Source organism: Pelecanus crispus, chromosome 5 (genome assembly GCF_030463565.1).
Source record: "Pelecanus crispus isolate bPelCri1 chromosome 5, bPelCri1.pri, whole genome shotgun sequence".
Classification (NCBI taxonomy): Eukaryota; Metazoa; Chordata; class Aves; order Pelecaniformes; family Pelecanidae; genus Pelecanus; species Pelecanus crispus.
The window spans coordinates 13,837,400-13,860,593 of record NC_134647.1 but is presented as its reverse complement, the minus strand read 5'-3'; the positions used below and the strand labels follow the sequence as shown (position 1 = coordinate 13,860,593).

General features: G+C 44.2%; 1 protein-coding gene across 1 annotated transcript in view; it reads left to right on the top strand.

Moving 5' to 3' along the window:
* The window catches only part of SLC15A2 (solute carrier family 15 member 2), a 39,712-nt gene that overhangs the window by 16,219 nt on the left and 299 nt on the right, over positions 1-23,194 (top strand). The window contains exons 8-21 of the mRNA XM_009482089.1: positions 1,947-2,029; positions 3,275-3,361; positions 3,693-3,782; positions 4,129-4,173; positions 6,393-6,425; positions 7,509-7,597; positions 9,609-9,690; positions 11,653-11,778; positions 12,572-12,736; positions 15,387-15,433; positions 17,082-17,192; positions 18,594-18,690; positions 21,151-21,297; positions 22,341-22,445. Of these exons, the coding sequence (XP_009480364.1) occupies positions 1,947-2,029; positions 3,275-3,361; positions 3,693-3,782; positions 4,129-4,173; positions 6,393-6,425; positions 7,509-7,597; positions 9,609-9,690; positions 11,653-11,778; positions 12,572-12,736; positions 15,387-15,433; positions 17,082-17,192; positions 18,594-18,690; positions 21,151-21,297; positions 22,341-22,445 (1,307 nt within the window). The remainder of the gene's footprint in view (positions 1-1,946; positions 2,030-3,274; positions 3,362-3,692; positions 3,783-4,128; positions 4,174-6,392; positions 6,426-7,508; positions 7,598-9,608; positions 9,691-11,652; positions 11,779-12,571; positions 12,737-15,386; positions 15,434-17,081; positions 17,193-18,593; positions 18,691-21,150; positions 21,298-22,340; positions 22,446-23,194) is intronic.

Below are 23,194 nucleotides of genomic sequence, written 5' to 3'. Positions count from 1 at the left end.
AGAAACTGGGGGTTGTTGGCCAGGGGGGCAGCGATCACTGCTCAGGGGCTGGCTGGGCATCGGTCAGTGGGTGGTGAGCAATTGCATTGTGCATCACTTGTTTTGTATATTCTTTTATCATTATTATTATTATTACTTTCTCTTCCTCTGCTGTCCTATTAAACTGCCTTTATCTCAACCCATGGGTTTTGCTGTTTTTTTCCCCAATTCTCTCCTCCATCCCACCAGGGCTGGGGGGGCAGTGTGGGCGAGCGGCTGTGTGGTGCTTAGTTGCCGACTGGGGTTAAACCATGACATGGAGAAATGTCATCAGGCCACAGCTAACGTTACAGCAATTATTTTCAAAAAAGTGCATGGTCACGGGCCTGAGAAGCTTCTCTTTTCTCCTGTGGCCTGTTCCTATCAGTTTAAGGCAGCACAGGCTCGTCTGTGCACCACTGTGTGATGAATATTTCTAGCAGAGTAGTAGTTGCCCAGGGGAAAATGGACGTGTAAATATTGCAGTTTCAGTGAAGGCATCAATCGAAATGTGTTTTTAGCTAGTGTCCTGCTGCCAGATTCCACGGCCTGCCCAGCAAAGCAGCTCTGTGTTCTTTTGTAACATGCTAAAATGCTCTTGGAAGTGATATATTTGACTATGTGAGCAGCATGCAGAACTGGAGAAAACACCCTTTCAGCCCTGACTGGCCCTCTCCCCATGATGATGAAAACCAACAATAGATTTAGAGGCAGAATGGAAATCTTATAGAGCAAGATTTTCTGGACTGCTTCAATTTCTGAAAGATGGGGGAAGATTGATACTATTTAATTCCAAATGCCAAACCTAATGCAGAACTTCAGTTCCCAAAGGAGTCAATGGCACTGCCAGAAGGTGTTTCAGCAAACCTAATGAATCACCTTTTAGAGGCACCAGCAGGTCTACAGGGAGATGCTAAAAATTAGGTAGTGCAACTACCCATTCTGGGTGACTTTGGACAAGTGTCTTTCAGTGCGACTCACCTAAACTGACTTCAGAGGTCTATCTGACAGTTCTGCAAGTCAAAACTGGATGCAAAGGGTTGTCTTGGTCAGAAAAGAGAAATGGTGAGCTCCCTGCAGTGTTGCAGGCCTCCTGTGTTAGGACAGAGGAGCCTGCTTTTCTCCACTGGCTGTGAACTGACCCGGACAATTGGCTTGGTGTAAAAAGTTGAGGTTGGTTTGTTATATGGATTTCACGCTCAGCTTTTATTGTGCTTCTCCCTGCTATTGTCTTTGGAATTGCAATGTGCTCAGAGGCTCTCAAAGAGCAGGACAAATGATATGTAATTGGATAGCCCCATCTCTGACAGGATTTTGAAGCCTTGGTCCAATATTCTTTGTGCTTTGAGGGAGAAAACCAAGACAAAACAATATCTTAAATTGTATATCCCTTCATGGAAACCATAAATGGAGGTAATTTCTGTTACCACCAGTGTGTGATACAGTGACCTTCATGGCAGTTTCCACTGAAATGTGTGTGAGATGCAAGTACACAGAGCCCGCATTGGATCTAGATTAATTCTCACACAGTTGCAATGAGTCAGGGCTGATTTCTGACATCAGGTGCAGCAATTCAATGTGGATTGTATTTTAAGTTTAGCCTACAAAAAGCATAGATGGAGGGAGTTCTCAAAGCTTTGATTCCCAGCATGAATCAGATGTGGAGGTGCCTGTTGTGCCAGAGCAGATCATGAGAAGATGACAATGACTTCCTAGGGATCACACTGCCTCTTGCAGGATGTTGCATTTTCTTCCATCTGAAAGCACTGAAGGAGTCCTGTATATTTATTTTGTTAAAAGTGCAATCCCGTAAGCCCCAAGGGCAGAGGATTTCTGTTGAATACAGGGGTGGGGGATCCTTCCCAGAAACAAGTGCAGGACTGAGCCTCAGTCATGTGAATTCCCATTTGGATTATAATATTTTTCAGTCGTGTTCATTGCTGGAAGTGGACTGTACAGAAAAACACCACCACAAGGGAATGTCTTACTGGAAGTGTGCAAATGCATTGGCGTAAGTGTGTGCCATTCTTCTTTTTCATGCATGACTCCGAGGTTGCAGGTCAGAAAAGTGCAAAGGGAAAGGGGAAGTGACATTTGTAGTTCTTCTGTATCCTGTTCCTGGATATCTTGCTGATGGGCTGTAAGGAATAAGAAATACTTTTAGGTCCTAGTTTATTCTTTCAACATTTCAATTGTTTTCCTTAGTGCCATGAATTGTTCAGTTGATGTCAGTAGAACCACTAGTGGCAGATGCTGGTGGAGACTGAACTGAAAGGAAAATACAGAAACTCACAGAGTATCAGATATATGACTCCATTTTTTTCAGCTGAATAATTTTACTGAAGTTTATCAGTTCAGCAGACAGTAATAGTACACATTCATATTATGCACATTCAGCATGTCCATGTAAATGCCAGACACCTGCTGAAGTTGCATTATAGCCTTATCAATTATTTTTCATAGTGTGTAAGCTGAATATAGTATGTGAAAAAATACTCTCTTATTATTAGATGGATAATGATGTTTCTTTTTCAGGAAGCTGTTGGTAACAGCAGATGCTTTCTTTTTACCTAGGTCAACCCTAGTGACAGATTTAGTGTGAGGAAATAGGCCAGATCTTAAAGATAGGATTTCTAAGTGAGGTCTGCCACTCCTTTTGCCAGGATGGCTGTGTTCAGTGACTGTAGCATACAACATAAACAAACAAGTTACAAATTTGGTACTACTGAGTTCTCCTCCAGTGAGAAACCAACTTGAAAGCTGGTCTAGGAGTGAATGAGGCATGGGCTGGACCAGGAATATGCAAAGAAAGGTCTACAGAACAAGGAGGGAGTGAGAGTTTTGGTTTTGACATTGCTTTGGATAATGAGGCATTTCCTCCCCAGTACAGTGGTCAATCTGACAGGTGCTTTTTGGAAGATAATTGAAGAAATTATGTTTAAAGCTTTATCATGTAGCAGGTTTAAAATCAAGCATGGAACAGTCTTTGGGGGCTACTGTCAGATTTGTTGATGAAAGACAAGCCCATGAGGTAGTTAATTCCCACATCATACCTTTAATCAACCAATGTCACAGAAACTTCCCTGCAGAGAATTGCTCATAAAGCATCCAATCCAAGATTTTGGAAGCGTCCAGCAAAACCCCTGCAATTTTCTGGTGCTGCTTACATTTGGGGATGGGGAGGGAAGCCTTGAGTTGGGAATGTGACAAGGGCAGGTATGCCACAAGGTAGTTACTCACCTGTTTTTCTCCCTAGTTTGCTATTAAAAACCGGCTGAAAAACCGCTCCCATCAGATTCCAAAGAGAGATCACTGGCTGGATTGGGCGTCAGAAAAATACTCCGTAAGGGATGCTCTCTCTACCTGGCAGGTTTGGAGGGGGAAGCGGGGAGATGGGCAGACAGACAGGGGAGACAGACTGGCCTGGCCACACCACTCCTCACATGCAATGGGCTCTCACTTGTCCTGTCCCTTCCCACATTTGTACTCTCCTGACCCTTAATGGACAGTTTAGGTGCTGCACTGAAATGCAGAAATGCAAGTATGTCCAATATCACGAATAAGTGCAAAGAATAACTGCCATGCAGAAAGAAATAGGAGCTCTCACGCTTTGTGGCTTGAATCACCTGTTGCCTTTTCACCCCCATCTTACCTTTTTCCTGTTCCCTTTATAGAAACAGCTGATTGGGGAGATTAAAATGGTGACACGCGTTCTCTTCCTCTTCATACCGCTGCCCATGTTCTGGGCCCTGTTTGATCAGCAGGTACAGTACAGCGCGTTGCAGGTCTGCCTGCTGGCCTGGGTTTGCATCCTTGTCCTGTAACACCAAAGCATCTTGGGGACACAGAGCACCACACTCCTACCAGGTGTCCAGGGGCTTTCTAAGGCAGTACCCACCATCACTGCTGGCCATCCGTCCACAGTCCTGCCGGGTGTCTGGCACAGGAGAGTGAGAAGGAAGAGTGTGCCTTGCCTACTGGCAGGTGTTACAGGGAAGGGAAGGAATAGATGGGAAATAAGACCTCCAGCACTGCTGCCTTCTCTGTCCCCATGTTTTATAGGCCCATAGAACATCGTGAAGGCTTCACAGCTATCTGTTTTCTCCTTAGGGATCCAGGTGGACTTTGCAAGCCACAAAAATGAATGCTGATTTTGTAAGTACTTAATGTCACCAGGGCTGGTAAGACTAGTATTAACATCACTGCTTTTGCTTTTTAACCAGAGTGTCGCAGTACTAAGAGCATCTGCTTGATGAGTCTGGGTGAGTTGCACTTTTGGTGATTAGAAGTGAGAGGCTCTGTGCAGCCATGTTCAATTCATCACAGCACATCTTGGCAAGGAGCGAGGGCTGGGGAGCCATCAGCAGCCTGCAAGGTCAGGAGTGCTGACCTACTGGCAACTGGTCGCTCTGTGACCTTGAGCAGATAGGGTTTCCAGCCTGCTACCTGCACTGAAGACAGAGAAGTCAGGGAAAGTTCACACAGCCCTTGTAAGGTGTAACTAGAGCTATTGAAGTTGTATATTTCTGCTCTGGCTTACTTGGTGATACATTAATGAAGCCTCTCAAAACCAGCAGGAATCTTGTGTATGGGGTAGAGATGTGGTGAGGATTGATTAGTAGCCGTAAAGTTCTTCAAAGATGTGAATGGCAAATGGTGCAGGGAGCAGTGGCAGATAAATGTGGATCAGCTATCTGCCTAAAGATGCCACCATACAGGGCTGGTTTCCAGACATCTATGTTTTACCAGACCATCTAGATCTTACCTGTGGATGCTCACATCAGAATTTAGGATTGTAAATGCCTATTTTCCAGTTTGAAATTTACTTAAAGCCCAAAATTTGAGCCCTTCTATGTCACTCCTGTTAACAATTGGGCTCTCAGCATGTGATACTCAGTGGGCTTAATTTGTTCAAATGAGGCACGAAAAAGACTACGTCTTGGGTAATATTTATCCACCTCAGAAGGACAAAACAATGAAAGGTCATTGAGTCTTTGTGATGTGTATCTAAAAACTTTGTTTTCTGCTGCTTTGCTCACATGCATTTAGTGATCCATTAGCAGAAGACCTGAGAATCACCAGGTGTCACTTATTAAACTCTCCCTGGTAGAGAAGGACATATTCAGGGCTTTTTTTGTCATACTGATTTGGATAGATTTTTGGCTTGTGTTTCAGTCTCACCCGCTCTGCACTGGTGAGTTGTCCAAACTCATGAAGGTGAGAATTAACTGCAACATTGGGGTGATCCCACCATTAGGCTTGTTGGAGTTCATGTTTGTAATATTCCATGCTTTTCCCTTCTGCAGACAAAGGGCTCAGCTACGAAGTCCAGAGTTAAACAGGGAATGATTTAGTGTGAGATGAAATATTTGCAGGCTTGTTTCCTAAGGCACATTTGTACAGTGTGCACAAAGTAGCAGGAAGGGATAGTTGCCTGATATTTTTAATTGTAAGACTCCTTTGCTGTGACCAATGGTTTCCACTCTCCCAGGAGGCAGCTGCCAGCAGAGACGGGCAGCCATTCTAGATTCAGCTCAGGACAAGCCTGGCAGACAGGAGACAAACATCCACAGTGCTTTCTTGGGAAGATATTTTTTCCTTCCTAATTTTTCTCCTTCTTCTCTTCATCTTAATTTCAAATGAAAAGCATTGCGTGGAGTTCAGACAAACACCAGCCCCGCCCTGGAGACAGCTCGTCGGTCCCTTTTGGGGACATCCATCCCTGTTCACCTTGCCTGATTGTGGGGGCTGGGTATGGCGATGCAAGGGTGAGGCACCTCTTGCAGCCTTGAGGACTTTTGGTTCAAACCAAGAAGTCACAGTTGACCAAAGCCCATTAGGTACCCTCAGCAGATGGAGGGAGGAAAAAGGTGGTTGTGCAGCCCGCTGGCTCAGGGATGGTCTCTTGTTATCCTTTTGGGGTGCTTCGGAGAAATGCCAACAGAGCTCAGAGGGTCCTGAAGCTTGAGAGCACTCACTTGTAGGATTTAGGCTTTTCGCATTATGGAAGCAGGGAGGGAGGAAGCTCTAAGACCAAATCCCAACTTGGGCACTAACATGCCCATTCCTCCCCACTCACCTAGTTCATGGCTCAGCCAGTCTGAAAGATGGGTCTCAGTACCTGTCATACGCTATGTCCCAGCTGCCATATATCAAGGACTGAGTGTAGCTTCCTTCTGCAAGACAATTCTCATCAAACACTGTGTCCTTAGGCAACAAGTGTCAAGAGCACAATATCAGCTGCTAAAGCCAACATAAAGCATTTGAGGAAACCACCCTTGCTGCTAAGACCTCTGCTGGACCCGTTACTTATTTGCCATATGCACTCTTACATTATGTGTTTATGAATCACTTGGAATATCTTTTTGTTTCAGGGAATATATGTCCTTCAACCTGACCAAATGCAGGTAAAAGTTATTATAGGGTAGGAAATAACCCTTTGAAATGTATTTTCTTTTTCTCTCTCATTCTTATTTTTCTCATGGCCTTTTTTTCAGTGGCCTTTCTCTGCTCCTTCTGAAGGTAATAGCAGTGCTCCTGCTGACTGCTGTGTTGTGGACTCTGCCTTATGGCTCACTAGTTGTTTTGCAAGCTTAGTCTTGGGGTTCAGAAGACCCCACGGATATCCTAACACGGAGGTGAAATCCTACAGAATAGTGCAGAGGTGTGGGGAGACATGCCACCGTAATAGTTCTTGAACTAGTGCTGGCATGTGGAGGATACAAGCTGTGTCTCCTTTTAACATGCCCCTGTGCTGGGATGAGCGTTGTAGCGGAAATATGTTTCCTTCCTCCCTTTCTGCAGGCCAGATGAAAATGTGAAGGCTCCAAGACAGTGCTGTGTTGTCACAGTTGATTACAATTCTTACAGTGAACAGCTCTGGAGAAATTCAAAGCTGTTCTGTTCCCTGAAATCTTCCTTCGAAACTGAAACAGCATTTCTCTCTGGTTGTCCTCCATCACTCTCTATTTTCTGGCTCTGCCACTGCTGGCTGGCAGACAAGCTCTGCCCCTCCCAGGAGAAATTTAGTTCCTGGGGGATTACCAAGATGTGTGAAAGTGTGACAAATTGCCAATCTCACAGAATAGTGCCTGTTCCTCTGGGATTCTGCTGAAGTCCCAAGATGTTTCCATTATTGCTGATTTGTTGTAAGGTCCCACTAGAGCACCAAAGGTCACCTGCCTCTATTGTCAGTGGGTTTTGTACTCTTTAAAAACATAATGCTTCAGTTCTCTCTTCAGGGAAACTGGGCCAGTGATGCTTGCTTACCTCTTGGAGGGGAGGATATGAACAAAATGTATTCATGTCTGTGAAAACTAAATAGCAGAAGCGGTCGAAGTGCAAACTATGATTATATTTTAAAAGGAGGTTTTTAAGTGTTTGTTCATGTCCTTTCTGTAATGGAATTATTTCTGGAGGACAGTGCTTTATGAGTTTAATTACTGAAAGTTGCTTTCTAGTCACTAAACTCCTATTTCTTTGTATTGCAGTTCTTAAATCCACTTCTTATTCTTGTCTTCATCCCAATTTTTGACCTTGGGCTCTACCCCCTGATAAGCATGTGCAAATTTAATTTCACGTAAGTACTTGGGGACAACGCAGATGCTTCAGTGCTTTTTCTTTTGCAGCAGGTGTGCAGAATAGCTTTTAAGGAGGAGAAACACCGATTTCCATTCACCCTTCCCAGTACTTGCCTTTACTTCAGCCCCAAGAGGCAGCATCACCCTCTTCCATAGGCCCTGGAAATTCCAGAGGGGAAAATTCAGTGATGTTGGATTCTGCTCTGTACAGATTTTCCCTGAAAGCAGATATGAACAGTCCCTCTTTGAATTTCATCAACATGTTCTTCACCTTATCTCCTATAACACCCCTAAATAATTCTCTCCCTAAAGGTCCTTGTGGGGCCAAATTCACTGTCCCATGTGGGCTACATGTGGTGGTGTGAAAGCAGATTCCACACTAGAATCTGAACCAGTGAGTACATAAGGGAATTTCCATATGGCCCAAGCATGTTATCCCTAGTCTATGTTAGCAAGAAGTGCAGTGTGATAGGAGCAGACCTCCAGGTTGGTTCTGAGACCCACTTGATGCATTTTGGGGGGAATTTTACTTCAGAGTATCTGTGGTCTGCCTCTGTGGACTGATGCCCTTTAGCAGTGGAAGTATGTTATGCGCACTCATGGAGTGCCCCTGCCAGTGCAGTTTCAGCTGAAAGGATCCAAGTTTCCATGCTCCAGCACCGCTTCTCAGTGTGAACCACAGTGTGGGAAGGGACGAGTGGGAGATTGGCTTAAAAAGCATGTTCCTAACCCAAACTAAAATGCTGGATAGACAAAACCACATGAAATGGGTATGGAAGGAGTCTCAGAAGCCTACCCCTTTACCCTATGGATCCCTTCCTATCATGCTGAATTACACCTAAAGACACGTCAAAGACATTGTCCAGCCCTGCGATGGTGCCCTTTGGAGGACACACGTCAGAAGCTGTGCCTCTCCATGCTCCCTCAGTGAGAGCCTATGCCCTGGGCTGAGCTGGGACTTGACAGAAAAATTCCTGCCTGATGGCCAGTTCACAGAGTGGCTCACCCAGCAGCACAAAATCATGCACCAATCAGGACTGAATGCCATGCTGTTTCTGTCCCCTGGATGCAGGACAGTAACAGGCTCCTATGCAGTTCAGCTGTAGAAATGGCTGTGGAAACACTGTAGCCTGCAGCGTGTTAGCCTATGTGGCTGCAAAAATTTGTGCTACAAAATCCCAAAGCAGCATTGAAGATCAAACCCATTTTTTTATTATGAGATGCAAGCAGTAAGTATTTTCTTATCCCAGGGCATGTAACTGAGAGACAGCATTTGGGTTCCTAATCTGGATTTCCCACAGCCCAGTCAATCTGGAATGTGAATCCAGACCATTACAAAGAGCGGAGATCACTGAATCTAGAACCACGTTTATTTCAAATCTCAACAACTCAATACTCAGTTTGGACCTGCCGCTCTGGACCTATTTTATTCTGCTTTATATCAGATCGTCTCATGTAACTTTGGTAGAGTTGCACCAGTTTTGCTCCAAGTTCAGAAGCAAGATCTTTATTCTCTAGAAATGTAAATGTATTGGCATGAGAAATAACCCAGAATGATGCCACAGATGGTCAGAAACATTGATGACACAAACGACACATTTTTCTGCTCCTCATTCCTGCTGCTAAATAGCAGACTACTTTTCTTTTGCCTTTCCCAAAAGGGACTTGAAGATACATCATTTCTAGTGCTCCTTCCAACATCACAGGTTAACATAATGCTATGAGCTATTCCCACTAGAAGAGCTAGGAACAAGATAATATGAAACTTGCAAGCAAAGAGCTTTTTTTCATGGCATATCAGTTTTAATTGGCCTCAGTGCTGGCCTCATACAGAATAATAGAATAGTTTTAAGTTAAATGATTGGCAATTTAAACAGTATATCATCCCCAGTGCCACCTGTTGGACAGTTTATTACATGGTTTTGGCACATCTTCAGCTCTGAGGAATGGTATTCTGTATTTTAAATTACTTTTTTTTTCTTAATGGCACCTCTTTCATTTGCTCCATAGACCTATTAGGAAAATGGCAACAGGTATGATCCTTGCAGGGATGGCGTTTGGAGTTGCAGCTGTTGTAGAAGTCAAAATAAATGTAAGTATAGCACAAGGGATTCCTCAGAAATAATTTTTTTCCCTGGGGTGTTTTTATTGATGCCTGTTAGATAATCCTTTTAACCATTGTGTTCCTTGATCATAATTTTTAATGTGTTCTTTACAATTAAGCATACTGATCCAGTTTCTAATGGTAATTCTTACTTTGTCTACTTTTCCCTCTCTTTCTCTCTGTCTCTGTCTCTTTCTCTCTTTCTAGTCTTTGCAGTTTTGCTGTGCTGGTCATCTGTATTGGTCTATATTCTAGATTTCCATCGTCAAAGTGCTTGACAGACATCTAGTTAATGCTAGTGATTAATTCCCAAAAGGTAGTCTGTTCTCTCTCCTATTTCTTGCTGTAGCTTGCCTGGTTGGTTTTTTTTTTTTTTTTTTTTTGGGGTGTGTGTGTATTGGTTTTGTTTTTTTAATTTAATTACTTTCTTTCTTTAAGGTGGGGATGTGGTTTTTTTGCAAGCCAAATTGTTTCTCCAGTGAGGCGGGTGAATGCAGTCACTTCCGTAGTCAGAGGCATCAGGGACTGCCAGGCATCCCCAGACAGGACGGCAGCAAATCTCTTGTAAATTCCGTGTTAGTCCCTGCAGATTTGTACCATTTGTTTCTGGCCCATGACCAGACTTGTGCAGGCTTTGGCTGACCTTTGTCTCATGAAAGCTACTATAAGATTAATTTTTAAAGCTTCCATGTATACTTAAAATGTTCTGTTAGAGTGGCTGGCGCACAGCCCTGGATTAACATCTACTGGTTCCTTAGGTGAATCCACTGACAAGTCTCCTGCTGAAATTAGACTTTGTGGGTTCAGGTCTTCTTTCTAATGTCTTTATGTGAGCAAAGAAATGCTCATTGCCACCACCAGCAGCTCTGGCTGAGCACTGAAATTCTGCTCTGGCTGTGGGTGACTTGTCCGGGCAGAGGCAAGGGTGAGTTAGAGGTTCCCCCCTGCCTGTGCATGGAAACTTTACCCTGAAGCCCACTAAAAGCACTAGAAAAGAAGGGGATAGGATGGTCTACCTTGGCTTGGCTGTGGGTAGTGCAGGTGAAAAGCCACAATAATGGAATTTACTGGATAACATTAACAGGCCTGTTGGTCTAGAGCAGCAAATGGGTACAGGGAAATCAGTGTCACCCTATCTTCTCTGACAGTGTGTCTCCCCACTGAGTTAGGTTCAGACTGCCCTTCCTGCAATACCCAAATTATAGGATGAGATAGGAAAAAATTAATAGCTTTGAAGTATTGCTGGCAGCTACTTGAAAATAAAGTGAGAAAAAAAGAGAAGTTAAAAAAAAATTAAAAGTAATTTTAGATCTGCGTGTAGTACAAGGCTGATGCTGATTGATGTACTCTTTCTAGGAAATTATTCCTGACAGAAAGAGATACCTCTGTGCTGGAGGCATCATCTTCCCTTTCTCAGAAAACAGGGAATAAGATCTGTACAGTCAGCTGTTAGATAGCATGGTGTCAAGTGATGCAAAAGCACTGATTACAGACATGGAGCTGGACTGGGATTTTCAAAACTGCTTAGCTTCTGGCCTAATTCTTTTCCCAGTCACTGACTGCAGCGGAAAATAATTATTCTGGTCACTGCTTTTGAAAGCTAAGTACAATTTTTTCCATTCTGATATGGCAGTTGGTTAAATCCAGGCACTAGGGAGCTGTATAATGAAAGCAGTGACATTGTTCTACCTACCCAGCAGTTGTGTAGCCTCTATGCTTAGCAGTGTGAAGAGCAGTTTTTGGGAGGAATGATAGGTTGGCTATTGAGCTACTATGAGGAAACCTCCCTAAATAAGATTTATGTTCAGTTTTCTCTCAGTGCAACTTCTGATGAGGAAGGGATGCAGAAGTGTCATTACAGAGAGGAAGACTATTATGGCTAAAAATGAAGACATATTGAAGTGCTAATAAAGCATACAGATGGCACTTAAAGCCTTTTACTTTAATTAGGAAACCGATATGCCTCGACTTCTCCCAGAAGAAAGTTTAATTCGGGTCCTGAATTTGGCAAAGAACCCTGTTCAAGTGACAATCCAAGACCACGACCTATTTCAGCAGCCTGTGGAGGCTTTTCAGGTAAGCATATATGTTGGGCTGGAAGGCCTGACTTGCATCCTGTTGAAGAAAGGGTGGACTTTTTTTCAGGCATTTTCTAGTAAAGCCCACAGATGCTAGAGCTTGTTCTCCTCCACTGCCTTAGAAGTGCATGGGAATAGCTTTAAAAATGGAGCATATTATCTCCGTGGTTGAGACAGAAATGGAAAGTTTGGAGACATATTTCCATGGCAAATGAGGAAATGGCTAACTACATTCCCCTGTAATTAGGAATAAAGGATAATTTTCCTGAGATAATGTAGAGACATTCAACTCGCATCTCTCAGTGCTCAGACCAGGCATTGCTGCTGGGATCTGGAGGCATCTGAAAAGTATTTACCTGCAAAGGAGAAAAGAAATGGGAAGGCAGTTAACTGGGCAGGGGCACTGGGTTGTTTCCTATTTCAGCTTCCAGATTACTTTACAGGTCAGGCTAGTTTGGGCCTCAGCCCAGCAGTCCATTGGCCACCAGCAGCCTGCCATGTTTTAGATGTGGTCCTATTGGGGCAGAGCAGGGCCAGGGGAAAGGGTAGTTATGTGGGCAGAAGGTCTTCCCTGACCTTTGGGTTGCATCCAGCAAGGGAAGGTGCTCCAAGCTCTGGCTTGACCAGCCCAAAGCTTGTAGGTCAACATAGGTCCTTTGCTGTAGAAGACAGCTCTGACTGTTAACCCCTCTTTATAGGCTCCCTTGAAGAGAGGGTAGGGTTGCACTTGGTGGGAATAGTCAGATCCTTTCTCACCTGAAGAAAGTGTAACCGTTTTTTTTTTTCCGCAGAACCCAGCTGAGTACTCAAAATTAATATTGAATGGAGAGCAACAGAGCCTTCGCTTCACCCTGCAACATCAAGGATTGTCTCTTGCTTTTAACCACACCGTGAAGGAAAAATCAGTATACAGCTTAATTGTTTTTGAGGCAGAAGAATCCCTATCAAGCCACTTAGTGAGTGTGGGAGTGAAGTGTAAATACAGTATTCATTCAATGGCTGTGATGATACAATGGGGTAATAGGCTCATTAATTCACTTGCTCAGTTGCAATGTCTGTCTGATTGCTCTCAGATGCTCTAAACCTGACTTCTTAGCTAGTGGCACTGGATCTGTACGCATTTCTGCTGGTTGATTAATAGAGGCGTTATGGCATCTGAGAGTTTCTGGGCACACTTTAATCCAGTGAATGCTGCAGTGGGAGAGCAGAGTCATGCCTGCTAGGCAGCAGAGCTTGAGAAAGCTGAGGAAAGAGAGAGCCAGAGATTTTCCCCCAAAGATGGTTCTATAAAGCAAAGATGTTAAAGAGGCTCTAGGGCTGGACATGGAATAAAAGCATCAGAGGAATGATTCCGGGTTTAGTTATTGGAAGCGTTTAGTGAAAATGCACAGAAGGGACGTTTGTTTTGCTGAACAGAATAAATGATTAAGCTCATTTCAGGCTCTGCAGCAGAGCTGGCTGCGTTTGGACTTTTGTGTATTGCTGCAATAATCAGAGAGAGGCATATGGGATGTGTAGGGATGGATTCTGATATCTTTTATGTGTAGCTGTATCGTAAGAAGCTCTCTTGAAATGAATGGTGTTATTGGACATTGTGGCAGGCATGTAAATGCCATCAGAATCTGTCCTCATGCTAAAATATCAATTCTCTTTGCAGTTCCTGTGCCTCCTAACTTGCAGGGTTGCCACACCAAGTATTCAATATCATATAGTAGAAATCACATAATTGTTTTTAAAAATGAGGAGTTTTAACAATTTATTTTTTCCTAACTTTGGGGTTTTTTGCTGCTTTATGGTTTAGAGCCTGGGGATCATTATGACACAATATTGTTAAGTTTCCCCATGACCCTGATGACTGTGTACTGTTACCTTACGGAATGGATACTCGTACAGTGATTTTCATAGAGTCCTTAAGAAGTGAAAGCCTGCAACAGGCTGGAGCAAAGCAATCTCTGAGCTTCAGCACATCTCTGTGCTGCCCTAGCTATCTAGCCTGTGCTTAAACTAATGCCCACCCTGGCACGGGCAGGCTCCCATGCGCTGGAGAACAGCTATGCTGTTGGGTGATGCTGTTGACCTGTCATTCTCAGCTGTAGGTAAAGGAGGTGTGGAAGACTGTGGTAAATGATGCTCACTTTTCCGGCATTGCAGCACAAGGAAGGCAATTAGCATCACTGCTGTGTTGCAGGGCTTGTCCTGGAGTAGCCATGGCCCATGCCAGCATCCCTCACTGCTGGGTTTGGCCCCCTCACTTAGGTGGGAACGATCCAATCTGAAATTGGTTTCTTCTCCTTTGTGGGCTGTTGAGTAGGCAGGAAATGAATTTGAGAGCTCTGGGGATCATCAATGAAAACGAGTAATAATTTGGCTGGCCTGTCTGCAGCGAACTACAGTGTTAATCCTCATGTGTCTCCCATGGAAAAAAATGATGTTGTTTATTATTTAGTGCTCTGACATTTATTATTCACTGTGACTATTTACTATTTAGGGCATATGTTATTTGTGGGTCAGCATATCACACTGTATAATAGACATTTTATAGGTATACTGAAATTCTGGATCCTTGGTCTCAGAAGCTCAGGGTTGAATATCAGGAAGAAAGTGTGGAGGAAGGGCTAGAAAATTTTAAGAGAAAGGCGGGTTCTGAAGGTAGATTCAGTCCCTTTTGGCTTGCCTGGATTCCGGCTGTGGGCACCACAAATTGAAATTGCCGTGCCAGCTTAAATGGACATGGCACAACTTTGGATTTCTACCAGCCAAGAACCTTGCTCTGTATTCTTTTTGTGTCACATACAATCTTCAGGGCAGGGCTGTGTCTTTACTGTCTTTTCTCAGCATTGTACACGAAGTAGGCTCTCTTCGAATGGATGTAGATCATGTTAACTATTGAGCTGATGCTCTAGCTGTGATCTCCAGAAGAGGCACTCTCACTCCCCAGTGTGCCCAACCAGGTGGCCATTTCAGGGATGTGTCTGCAGAGACTGTGAGTGCAAACAAGCTCAGAGCATCTTGGACTCTCCTGTGCACTGCCTGCACCGTACAACAGTTTAATCTCTTGAGTATTGAGGATCAGGGAAAATATGAGTGATACTTGATCATCAGAATAGTAACCTAGCAGTTCCTCTTGGCTTTAGTCTTCTGTGAAGTCTATGAGTGTGCCAAGAATCAAGGTCTGAAAGTTAGGCAGCTGCAGGTTTTATAGGAGTAAGGCACTCATGTTTAGTTGTAACTAATCATGGAAAGAGGCTAATGTGGATAATGCTCTCTTGCTATCTTCAGATAAAGACAAATACTTTTTTGGAGGGTGTTACGTGCCTCAGTAGAAGGGTGACTGGCTGAAACTCTGTAGCCTTTGTTATGCAGGAGATGAGGAAAAAAAAGTATGATCTCATCTTAAGCCCTTGGTGGAGCTGAAATTTTGCCACTGACTTCATTGTACCAGGACTTCACTTCTGTGGCCTGATGTAAAGCTTATGTAAGAGTCCAGTTGATTTCCATGGGCTTTGCAACATGTGTAACTCCAAACACTAGTATTTTCTGCTACACATTGTTATAAGGCAGCATTAATAAATATGTTTGATTCTTTTTTTTCCTTCCCCTCTTTAGATTTCAGACTTGGAAGCAAAGCCAGAAAATGGTTTGGCAGCTGTTAGGTAGGAATGGCTTTTTTTTGAGGATTTGGAGGTGGTGGGGTGAGGGAAACTGCTTTTGTCTAATGCAAACTGTATGTAACATAACCCAGATGTTCTCAGGTTGGAATCTAGTCCGTACTTCTCATGCAAGACTCAGGTGTCAGCTGCGGAGGCTTGACAGTGTGTCACCTCCCACACTTGCCATGCAGAGCTGAGCATTATTGCTGCTTGCTGCGTAGGATAGTCTGGGCTGAGACGGGAACATAAAAGTTCTCCTCCCTTGGAAGAGTGCTAAATTCATCTCACTGTGTCCCACCTCTTTGGGAAAGAAAGGGAAGAAGCAATCTGGAAAGGAGGTGTTCCATTTGTCCTCTGTGAACTGGCCAACCCATGATGTTCATTTATCTCACCCAACCTCATGCATGAATTCCTACTAAATTGCATACAGCAACAATTTTACATCCTTGTAAACAATTCAGCGGGGCATTGGTCTCTGCTTAAGCAGCTAGTCTACCTTCCTAATTTGAGCTAGTCTATGAACAGGTCTGTGCCAAGTTGCCATCTCACTGAGGTTGCAGTTACCTCCAGCACCACATCACCAGACCTACACAAGGCTGCTGAGATGCAGAAGAAGCACATTTGCAAAAAAAAAAAAAAAAAAAAAAAGGGATTCCAGCTGGACTTTCTGGAGGATTTGTGCAAGTTGCAATTTATTAAAAACAAAACAAAAAACCCTCAAAAACTTTAGGCAGTACAAAACAATGCCCAACCTCCTCAACCTCCTTATCTGAAAGCCTGTGTTGATGGAGCAGGAGAGTAGTATCTCTTCATAGCCCTGTGCTTGTGAAGGCTTCTACTGACTAAACACCATCTTGGAGACTTGATTAATACCTGCAGTCAGGACTGTTTTATATTCTCCAGTGAACATTTTTGACAAAATCCCCAAACTTTCCCTTCAACAATTTGAGAAGAGGTTTAACTAGAAAGAAAGTGGTTTTCCACTAAAAAGTTACTTTTGCTAAACACTTGACTATCTTCAGGGATTTTGCCCCCATTTTAAAAACTGAAAACCAAAATATTTTAAGACATAGTCAGATCAAATGAAAAGTGTTTGGTTTTGCTAACAATTTTTGAGTTGTCAGAAGGAAACTGTCTTTTGTGTATAATTAAGCATATAAATGCTGGGTGAAAAAACCCAAACCTGAACATTCCCGTGGAAGTTTTGGGTTTGATGAAAATATCTTGTTTTGCTAGAAAACTCTTTCCCATTGGTAGAAACTCCTTGGAAAGTATGCCAGCATGTTGCACACGCTCATCAGGACACCCAACTTCATAGTTTTCTGGGGTGTGCTGTCCTCTCAAACAGCCATGGAACAATCCTTGAGGGTCTCTGAGAAGAGATTGTCTGGAAGTCCTAACCCACAAAAAGTGAGGGTCACTTTTCACAGGAGAGAGAGTAAGAGGGTAAAATTACACACTAGGGAAAACTAGTCTTATATTGAAAAACTGGGCAACGAATCAGGCATTATTTTGGTAGCTTGCAGGAGAGGCTGTCATAACCTTATGGAGTTACAGAATGCTTTGGGAGAAAGAGCGCACTTCTAAAGTGTCTGATATCATGCTTCTCCTGCCCTGTCTGACAACCCAATGAAATATGTCTTCTTTGCAGATTCATTAATGGTTTGAGCCAAGATGTCAACCTCACCATTGACAGCGAACAGCTCATTGCTGTTCAGAAAAACTACAGTGCTTCTGAGTACTCACTGCTAAAGAGGGACAAGTAAGTTTCCCTTGCTCTGATGAAGGTCCTTGCTGAGGCCTTTCCTTGGATACAATGGAGCTTTTCTTGGGCAAATAGCAAAACCTTCATTCCTATTGTCTTGGCATTTGGTTGTGGGGACAGATGTTTGTAAGAAAGCGCAATTATCGGCTCTGCGCAGAGCAGGTGCTCCGTGCCACTCATGCATGTGCAGAAGCACCATGCATTTAGTTTGCAAAGTGTCCAAGCCAAAGGACAGCAAATCAGTATCTCTGTGTGTAATATGCAATTGAATAGATTCAGCCTTCAAACAGTGTCTGGGATAGCGCCCTTCCAGTGGCTGTTATTGCTTTGGTATGATAAAATCAGTAGGGACAAAGCTTGGAAATTTTATTCCCATGACATGAATATAATGACATCCTAATTTACGCCATAATCTGAGTTTTCTCAGAGTCAGATCAGGGGAATTTTGGAAACCCAAAAAGCCTTTTGAAGTCCAGACACAGCATTTAACTTTCTCTGAACTTTTATTCACATTATGTGGGGGCTTGGAGGGAAGAGACTGGCCATTCCTATGCATCTATCAGCAGAGTAAGGTGGGACATGGCAAATCCCCTGCCATTCGATGCCTGCTCTATTTTGATATTCTTTCAGGCCCGAGCTCTTAGTGTTAGGGTGCTCTCAGACGAAGACCAATTTATATTCCATGCTACAAAGCATTGGTATGTGGGCTGGTAACATCAAGTAGCATTACATGGCTTTGCAGGCTGGGCTTGTTAGACAGGGGCTCCATATGGCCTTGGTTTGGCAGCATTGGAGTTGGCTCTTGTAGGGTTTTTCTGGCATTTGCAATGTTTCAAAACAAGCTTTGTGGCTTTTCTCTGCATCACGTCCATCCAAAATATTTAGTGCTGCAATTTAGTAGGATGCAGCAGCCACTGTGGCAGTGCTGCTGAGCCTCTGTGCCATCTCACACATCCAAAATCAGAAGAACAAATATGAAGGCTAATTTGCTCTTCTGAAAGGAATCAAAGTGGCTTGTGGGTGCATATCTCTGATTTCCTGAAGGCTACTTGAGCTTGGCTAACTTATTTGGCCCACAGTTCCTGAAGGAGTGAAGAAATGTTTGGAAGGAAAATAAACCTGAGGGGAAAAGAAATAAATCAGTGCTGGGAAGAAGCAGAAACCATTTAAAAATGTTAGCAATAGTCCAGGTCATTAGGTGAACTCCAGCCAGAGCCTAAGTGTTTCTGGAAGGAAAAGATGGCAAGAACTGTAGTGATAGTCTGACATAAACATTACTGCAGCTTTACATCATACATCCTCCCTACTCCCATTGTAGGGGCATGTTTGATAGCTCTGCTCTGTGCTCTTTGTCTGTGGAACTAACTGGGAAATACTGTACTTCATCATTGTATCTAGATATAATAATGGAAAATGCATAACTGATATGGGAGAATTCACCCTGGACCTAGGGCTGCTCGACTTCGGCGCGTCATACACCATAGTGATAACTAATGTAAGTGTCCCTGTCCTGTGACCGTAACAAGCTCCTTCTGTTCTAGTCTCTGGCAGTGCTTTTGTTCTTATGTTTGTGACTCTCAATTGCTTTCTCCACCCTGCAAGACCTGGGCAGTAGCCATCTGAAGGCAGTCCATTATACAAGGGCTACTAAAAGGTTTTGGCACCTATATAAGCAAGGTGAGCAGGTACTCATTCCACCTGACACTGTGATCTTGTCAGATCTCATGGGTTAAACAAGAAGTAAGATGGATTTCCTTGATGGAAATCCTCCATCGAAAATCATGTGATCCATGGTTTGTGCTGGTCTCATGCCATCCTTGTTCAGTTAACATCAACCCAGCACGCTGCAAAGAGCTATTACAGCCTGCCAAGAGCTGACTCTACTTGTGGTCTTTAAAATACTGTACATGGTGGTACCTCACACCTGAAGAACTCTGCAGAAACAGTCTGCTGTATCCTCACATTTAACTTGCTGATCTGAAAGCTGATCTTCCAAGATTTGTGGATTATGCATGAGGGCGAAGAGGGACAAAGTGTTGAGGGAGGAGGTTGGTGAGATTGTGCATCTGTTTTTCCTCCTCTCACTGTCTGTACAGCTCATTTGGAGCCTAGTGTAAAGTCAAGGCATGGTTTTCTGAACAACTTAGCCCTGATGGGATGTGAGCACTGCTGAGAGGGTGGATTACTTTCCCTGCCTGCCAGCCTCTTAGGCACGCTGCTCCAACTCTGGTCCAGCTAGCAGGAGCCACGGAGATGAACGTGATCAGCTTAGTTCCCATTTTAACCTTTCCACTGCACAGGCACACAGACAAACCAGGTCTGACAGGACACACTGCTAAGCTGCCCTCTGAGACTTTGACTACTGTGTTGTGATGAGCAGAGCAAAGTGCTGTCAACTACTCCCTGGCAGTAACATCTCCCTGTTGGGCAATTAATGGGAGCTGTTCATGTCTGCAGAGTCCAAATACGTAGGGGAAAAATATAGCTGCAAAGCACCTGGCACCTGGCATTTTTTTTTTAACTCCAGTAGCTGGAGTGGGATGCACGGTCCTGGAGGGAGCAGGCAGATGCTGCCATCTGTGAGTGCAGAGATTTACGTCCATAAAACACATACACACTTGAAGTGATGTTGTCCAGGCCCTTCTTTCATGGCTGAGAGCCTCTTTCACCAGATGAGAAACAAAGTAGAGAAGTTGCAAGAGGAATACTACATTAAGAATATTACCCCAGAGCCTCTGGTAACACAACTGAATCAGGGACAGCTGAGGTAGATGTGTCCCATGTCACTGTGGGCAAGGATTCCAGCTTGTGGTCCCATCTACAAAAGTCCCTGCAGTAGCCATGGCTGCTCAGGGGTGGCTCTGTGTCTCAGACCTTCTGGACCCTGTGCTAGTCCTTTAATCTTTTTGACCCTCTGTTTTTCCATCTCTCTCCCTGTGGTTTCCTCCTTCTGTAGAGAGTTAGTTTTCTCCAGGACAAAATCATATTTAATTATTGCAGTGATTTGTACTGAGCCCTGCTCCTCTGCCAGTAGTCCTATATAGAAGAACCAAGAATGCAATATATTAGTCTGCTAATGTGGCTGAACTATGATACTTAAATCATGGGGATGCTGCCTTCTACCCAGCCTTCCTCAGTGTGCATTTGTAGTATGGTGCTTGTGACATGTTTTTATGGGCTAAAGAGCAATGCACAGCTCTCCTCTCACCCCTTTTAGCCTGCTAAATACAGCCTCTTGATTTGCCTCCCTGCATGGTGATTAAGTACATCTCATAAACATCCCTTGTATTTTCCCAAGTACTCTCCTTAAACACAAGGTTTTCTGCCTGAAGTCATTTCAGCCTAGTGTTTTCCTGGCTAAATCTCTCTCTGCTTCTGAGCCTTTGTGCATCAGACGCAGTATTAATTAAACGTGGGAAAGCAAACAAAAAGAATGAGGAATAGAGCTAATACATCTGGTATGGGGCGGACTCTGCTACTTCTTGGTGTTCCGGAACTGGATTTGTTTGGGTGTCACCACTATCATAGGGGAGTTGTACAGTGCCGATGAAATGGGAGCAGTGGCCACGTGGCTGCAATGAACATTTATGCTCTTGTCCTCTGCTGGCCCTGGGGACAGCAGCAAGTTACAGGCTCTGCCCAAGTACCACACAGGCTTTTCCCAGCCCCACTACAGAAGGCAACTTGTTGGTTTGCAGTAACTCATGCAAGTCTTGCAGCACATGAATGAGCTGGGAGGCTTCCACCCTGCCACCTCTGCCCTGTGCAGTAGGAGTCAGCCTGTTCCCAACAGGCTTGGAAATGGTAGGGGTCAGACCCAGAGTTTTGCTTCCAGGGCACAGCTTTGCTTCCACCTTTACTTAAAACTTCATTTTGGTAAAGTTGCTGTTGAGTTCAGGCTAATAAGGATCTGATCTTTGAGCAGTTAATCAATGTACCTTTATTTTCCTGGTAGGTTTCTGGAAGTGCTGTTAAGACATGGAAGTCAGAAGACATCAAAGCCAACAATGTCCATATGGCTTGGCAGTTACCACAATACTTGTTAATATCTGCTGGGGAGGTGATGTTCTCCATTACAGGTCTGGCCTTCTCCTATTCTCAGGTACTCTGCTTAAAGATTAGACTCTAGATTAGGCTTACAATTAGACTTCAGGATTTATTCCTGCATCCGCCATTGACTTGTAATACGTCTTTTGCCATGATGCTTACTGACAATGTTATCTGTTGTTCAGCTAAAAGTGGGATTATAACACAGCTTGCTGGGTGCCCTCAAGCTAAATTAGTTCATACTTTGAAGATACCTGTTCTCAATTATACTCAGGAAACTCCTTTTCTGGTAAAGTTGATAACATAGAACAGAACTGGATAGAAGTTTATTTTAACATGAAGACTCTGAATACTGTAATATCAGGTTTGTCTCCTAGTGAAATATTTTGTGGTACATATTTTCCAGTGATAAAAAGCCAGAGGTATCTCAAAGACTACAAGGTGGCATGGGGGCTTGGAACCTGCTTTAAGCTGAGAGACTGAAAGGGTCTAAGCCTACCCGAGTCTGTAACAAGGGAGCAAAGGGTAACAAGTGTACAAGGGACGATTTGGTTATTGTCTGGGGAGAAGGTTTATGAGAAGAGAGGACTGAGACATTACAAGATCAAAAACCTGAAGCTACTCAAATTTATCCTTGGAGTAAAGTGAAGATGTTTATTAATGAGGGCGGTTAATACAGTGGGATGATCTGTCATGGGATGTGGAAAATTTGTCATCAGCAGGAAGTTTAATATCAAGATCCAGTCTCTTTTCCAAAGGTGTGCAGCCACATGGCACCAGACTCCAAGGTGCAGGGCTTCTTGTGTGGCTCCCTGCACTTTGTGATCATACAGTTTCAGATGATGCAGGTTGGGGATGATCAGGATCTAACTCTGCAACAACAGCATCTCCTTCATGTGTCCTCCTGGAGGACATGTTTTGAAAGCTCCTTGTATGCAGCTGTTGAAATTAACCACAGAGGAGACTGCAGAGGCAATTCCACCATCTCCTCCTAGGCTGAGCCCAGGGAGACCTGCATCAGGCAGGACATCACAGGGTGAACCAGGGCAGAAGGGCACAGTGTGATACCCACTGACCAGGCCCTTCTCCTCTTTTCAGTCTCCAGCCAGCATGAAGTCGGTGCTGCAGGCGGGCTGGCTGCTCACAGTGGCTGTTGGGAATACCCTTGTGCTCGTCGTTGCTCAGGCTGCACCAATGGCACAGGTACGGTTCAGCTCTTAAAACAGAGGTAATGCTTTAAAACAGGCCTGGATGGTGCTTCTGGATGTCTGTGTCCTGGAGGCACAGCTTCTCTGCACAGCCCCAGGCTCCTGCAATGGAGCGATGGCAGCCTGCATGGAGCTGCTTCCCAGCCAGGGCTCTGCGCTGCCCTCAGCAGTGTTGCCCTCTGGAGCAATGGCTCTCCCAAAGCCTCCCTGTGGCAGTAAATAAGTGACCCGCGCTGCGATAACATTGCTGGATCTCAGCTCTGGGCAAGAAGGCCACATTTGGTCCTGGAGCCTGGACACGATGCCAGCCACAGGTTGCAGTTGCTTACCGAAAGCAGCTTGCCTTCATCCAGCTATCCCAGCGGGCAGTCCATCTCCTCAGGCATCTAGTTTGGCACGCCGTCACGGCCAGCTGCCTGCAGCGCCCCTGAGATGTTGGGCTTGCATGGGGAGGTTGTGGTGCAAAGCTTGTTTAATTCAGGCTATCAGACTTCTGGGATGATGGCATGAAGCTGTGAAATGGGGCTCATTTCTGGCTAACATGAATCTGCCTCTCCCAAAGGCATCATGTGGGCAAAAAGCCCAGGCAGGTATATTCCAGTCAGGAGAGATTTGTAAGAAAAGATTTAATGAAACTAGCCCAATCTAACTGTTTTGTTTCAAGGTATATCACATATTCATAATGACATTATGTGTACATGAGTTTACCAGAAAACAGGATGAGAAAGTTTCTATCTTGTGAGC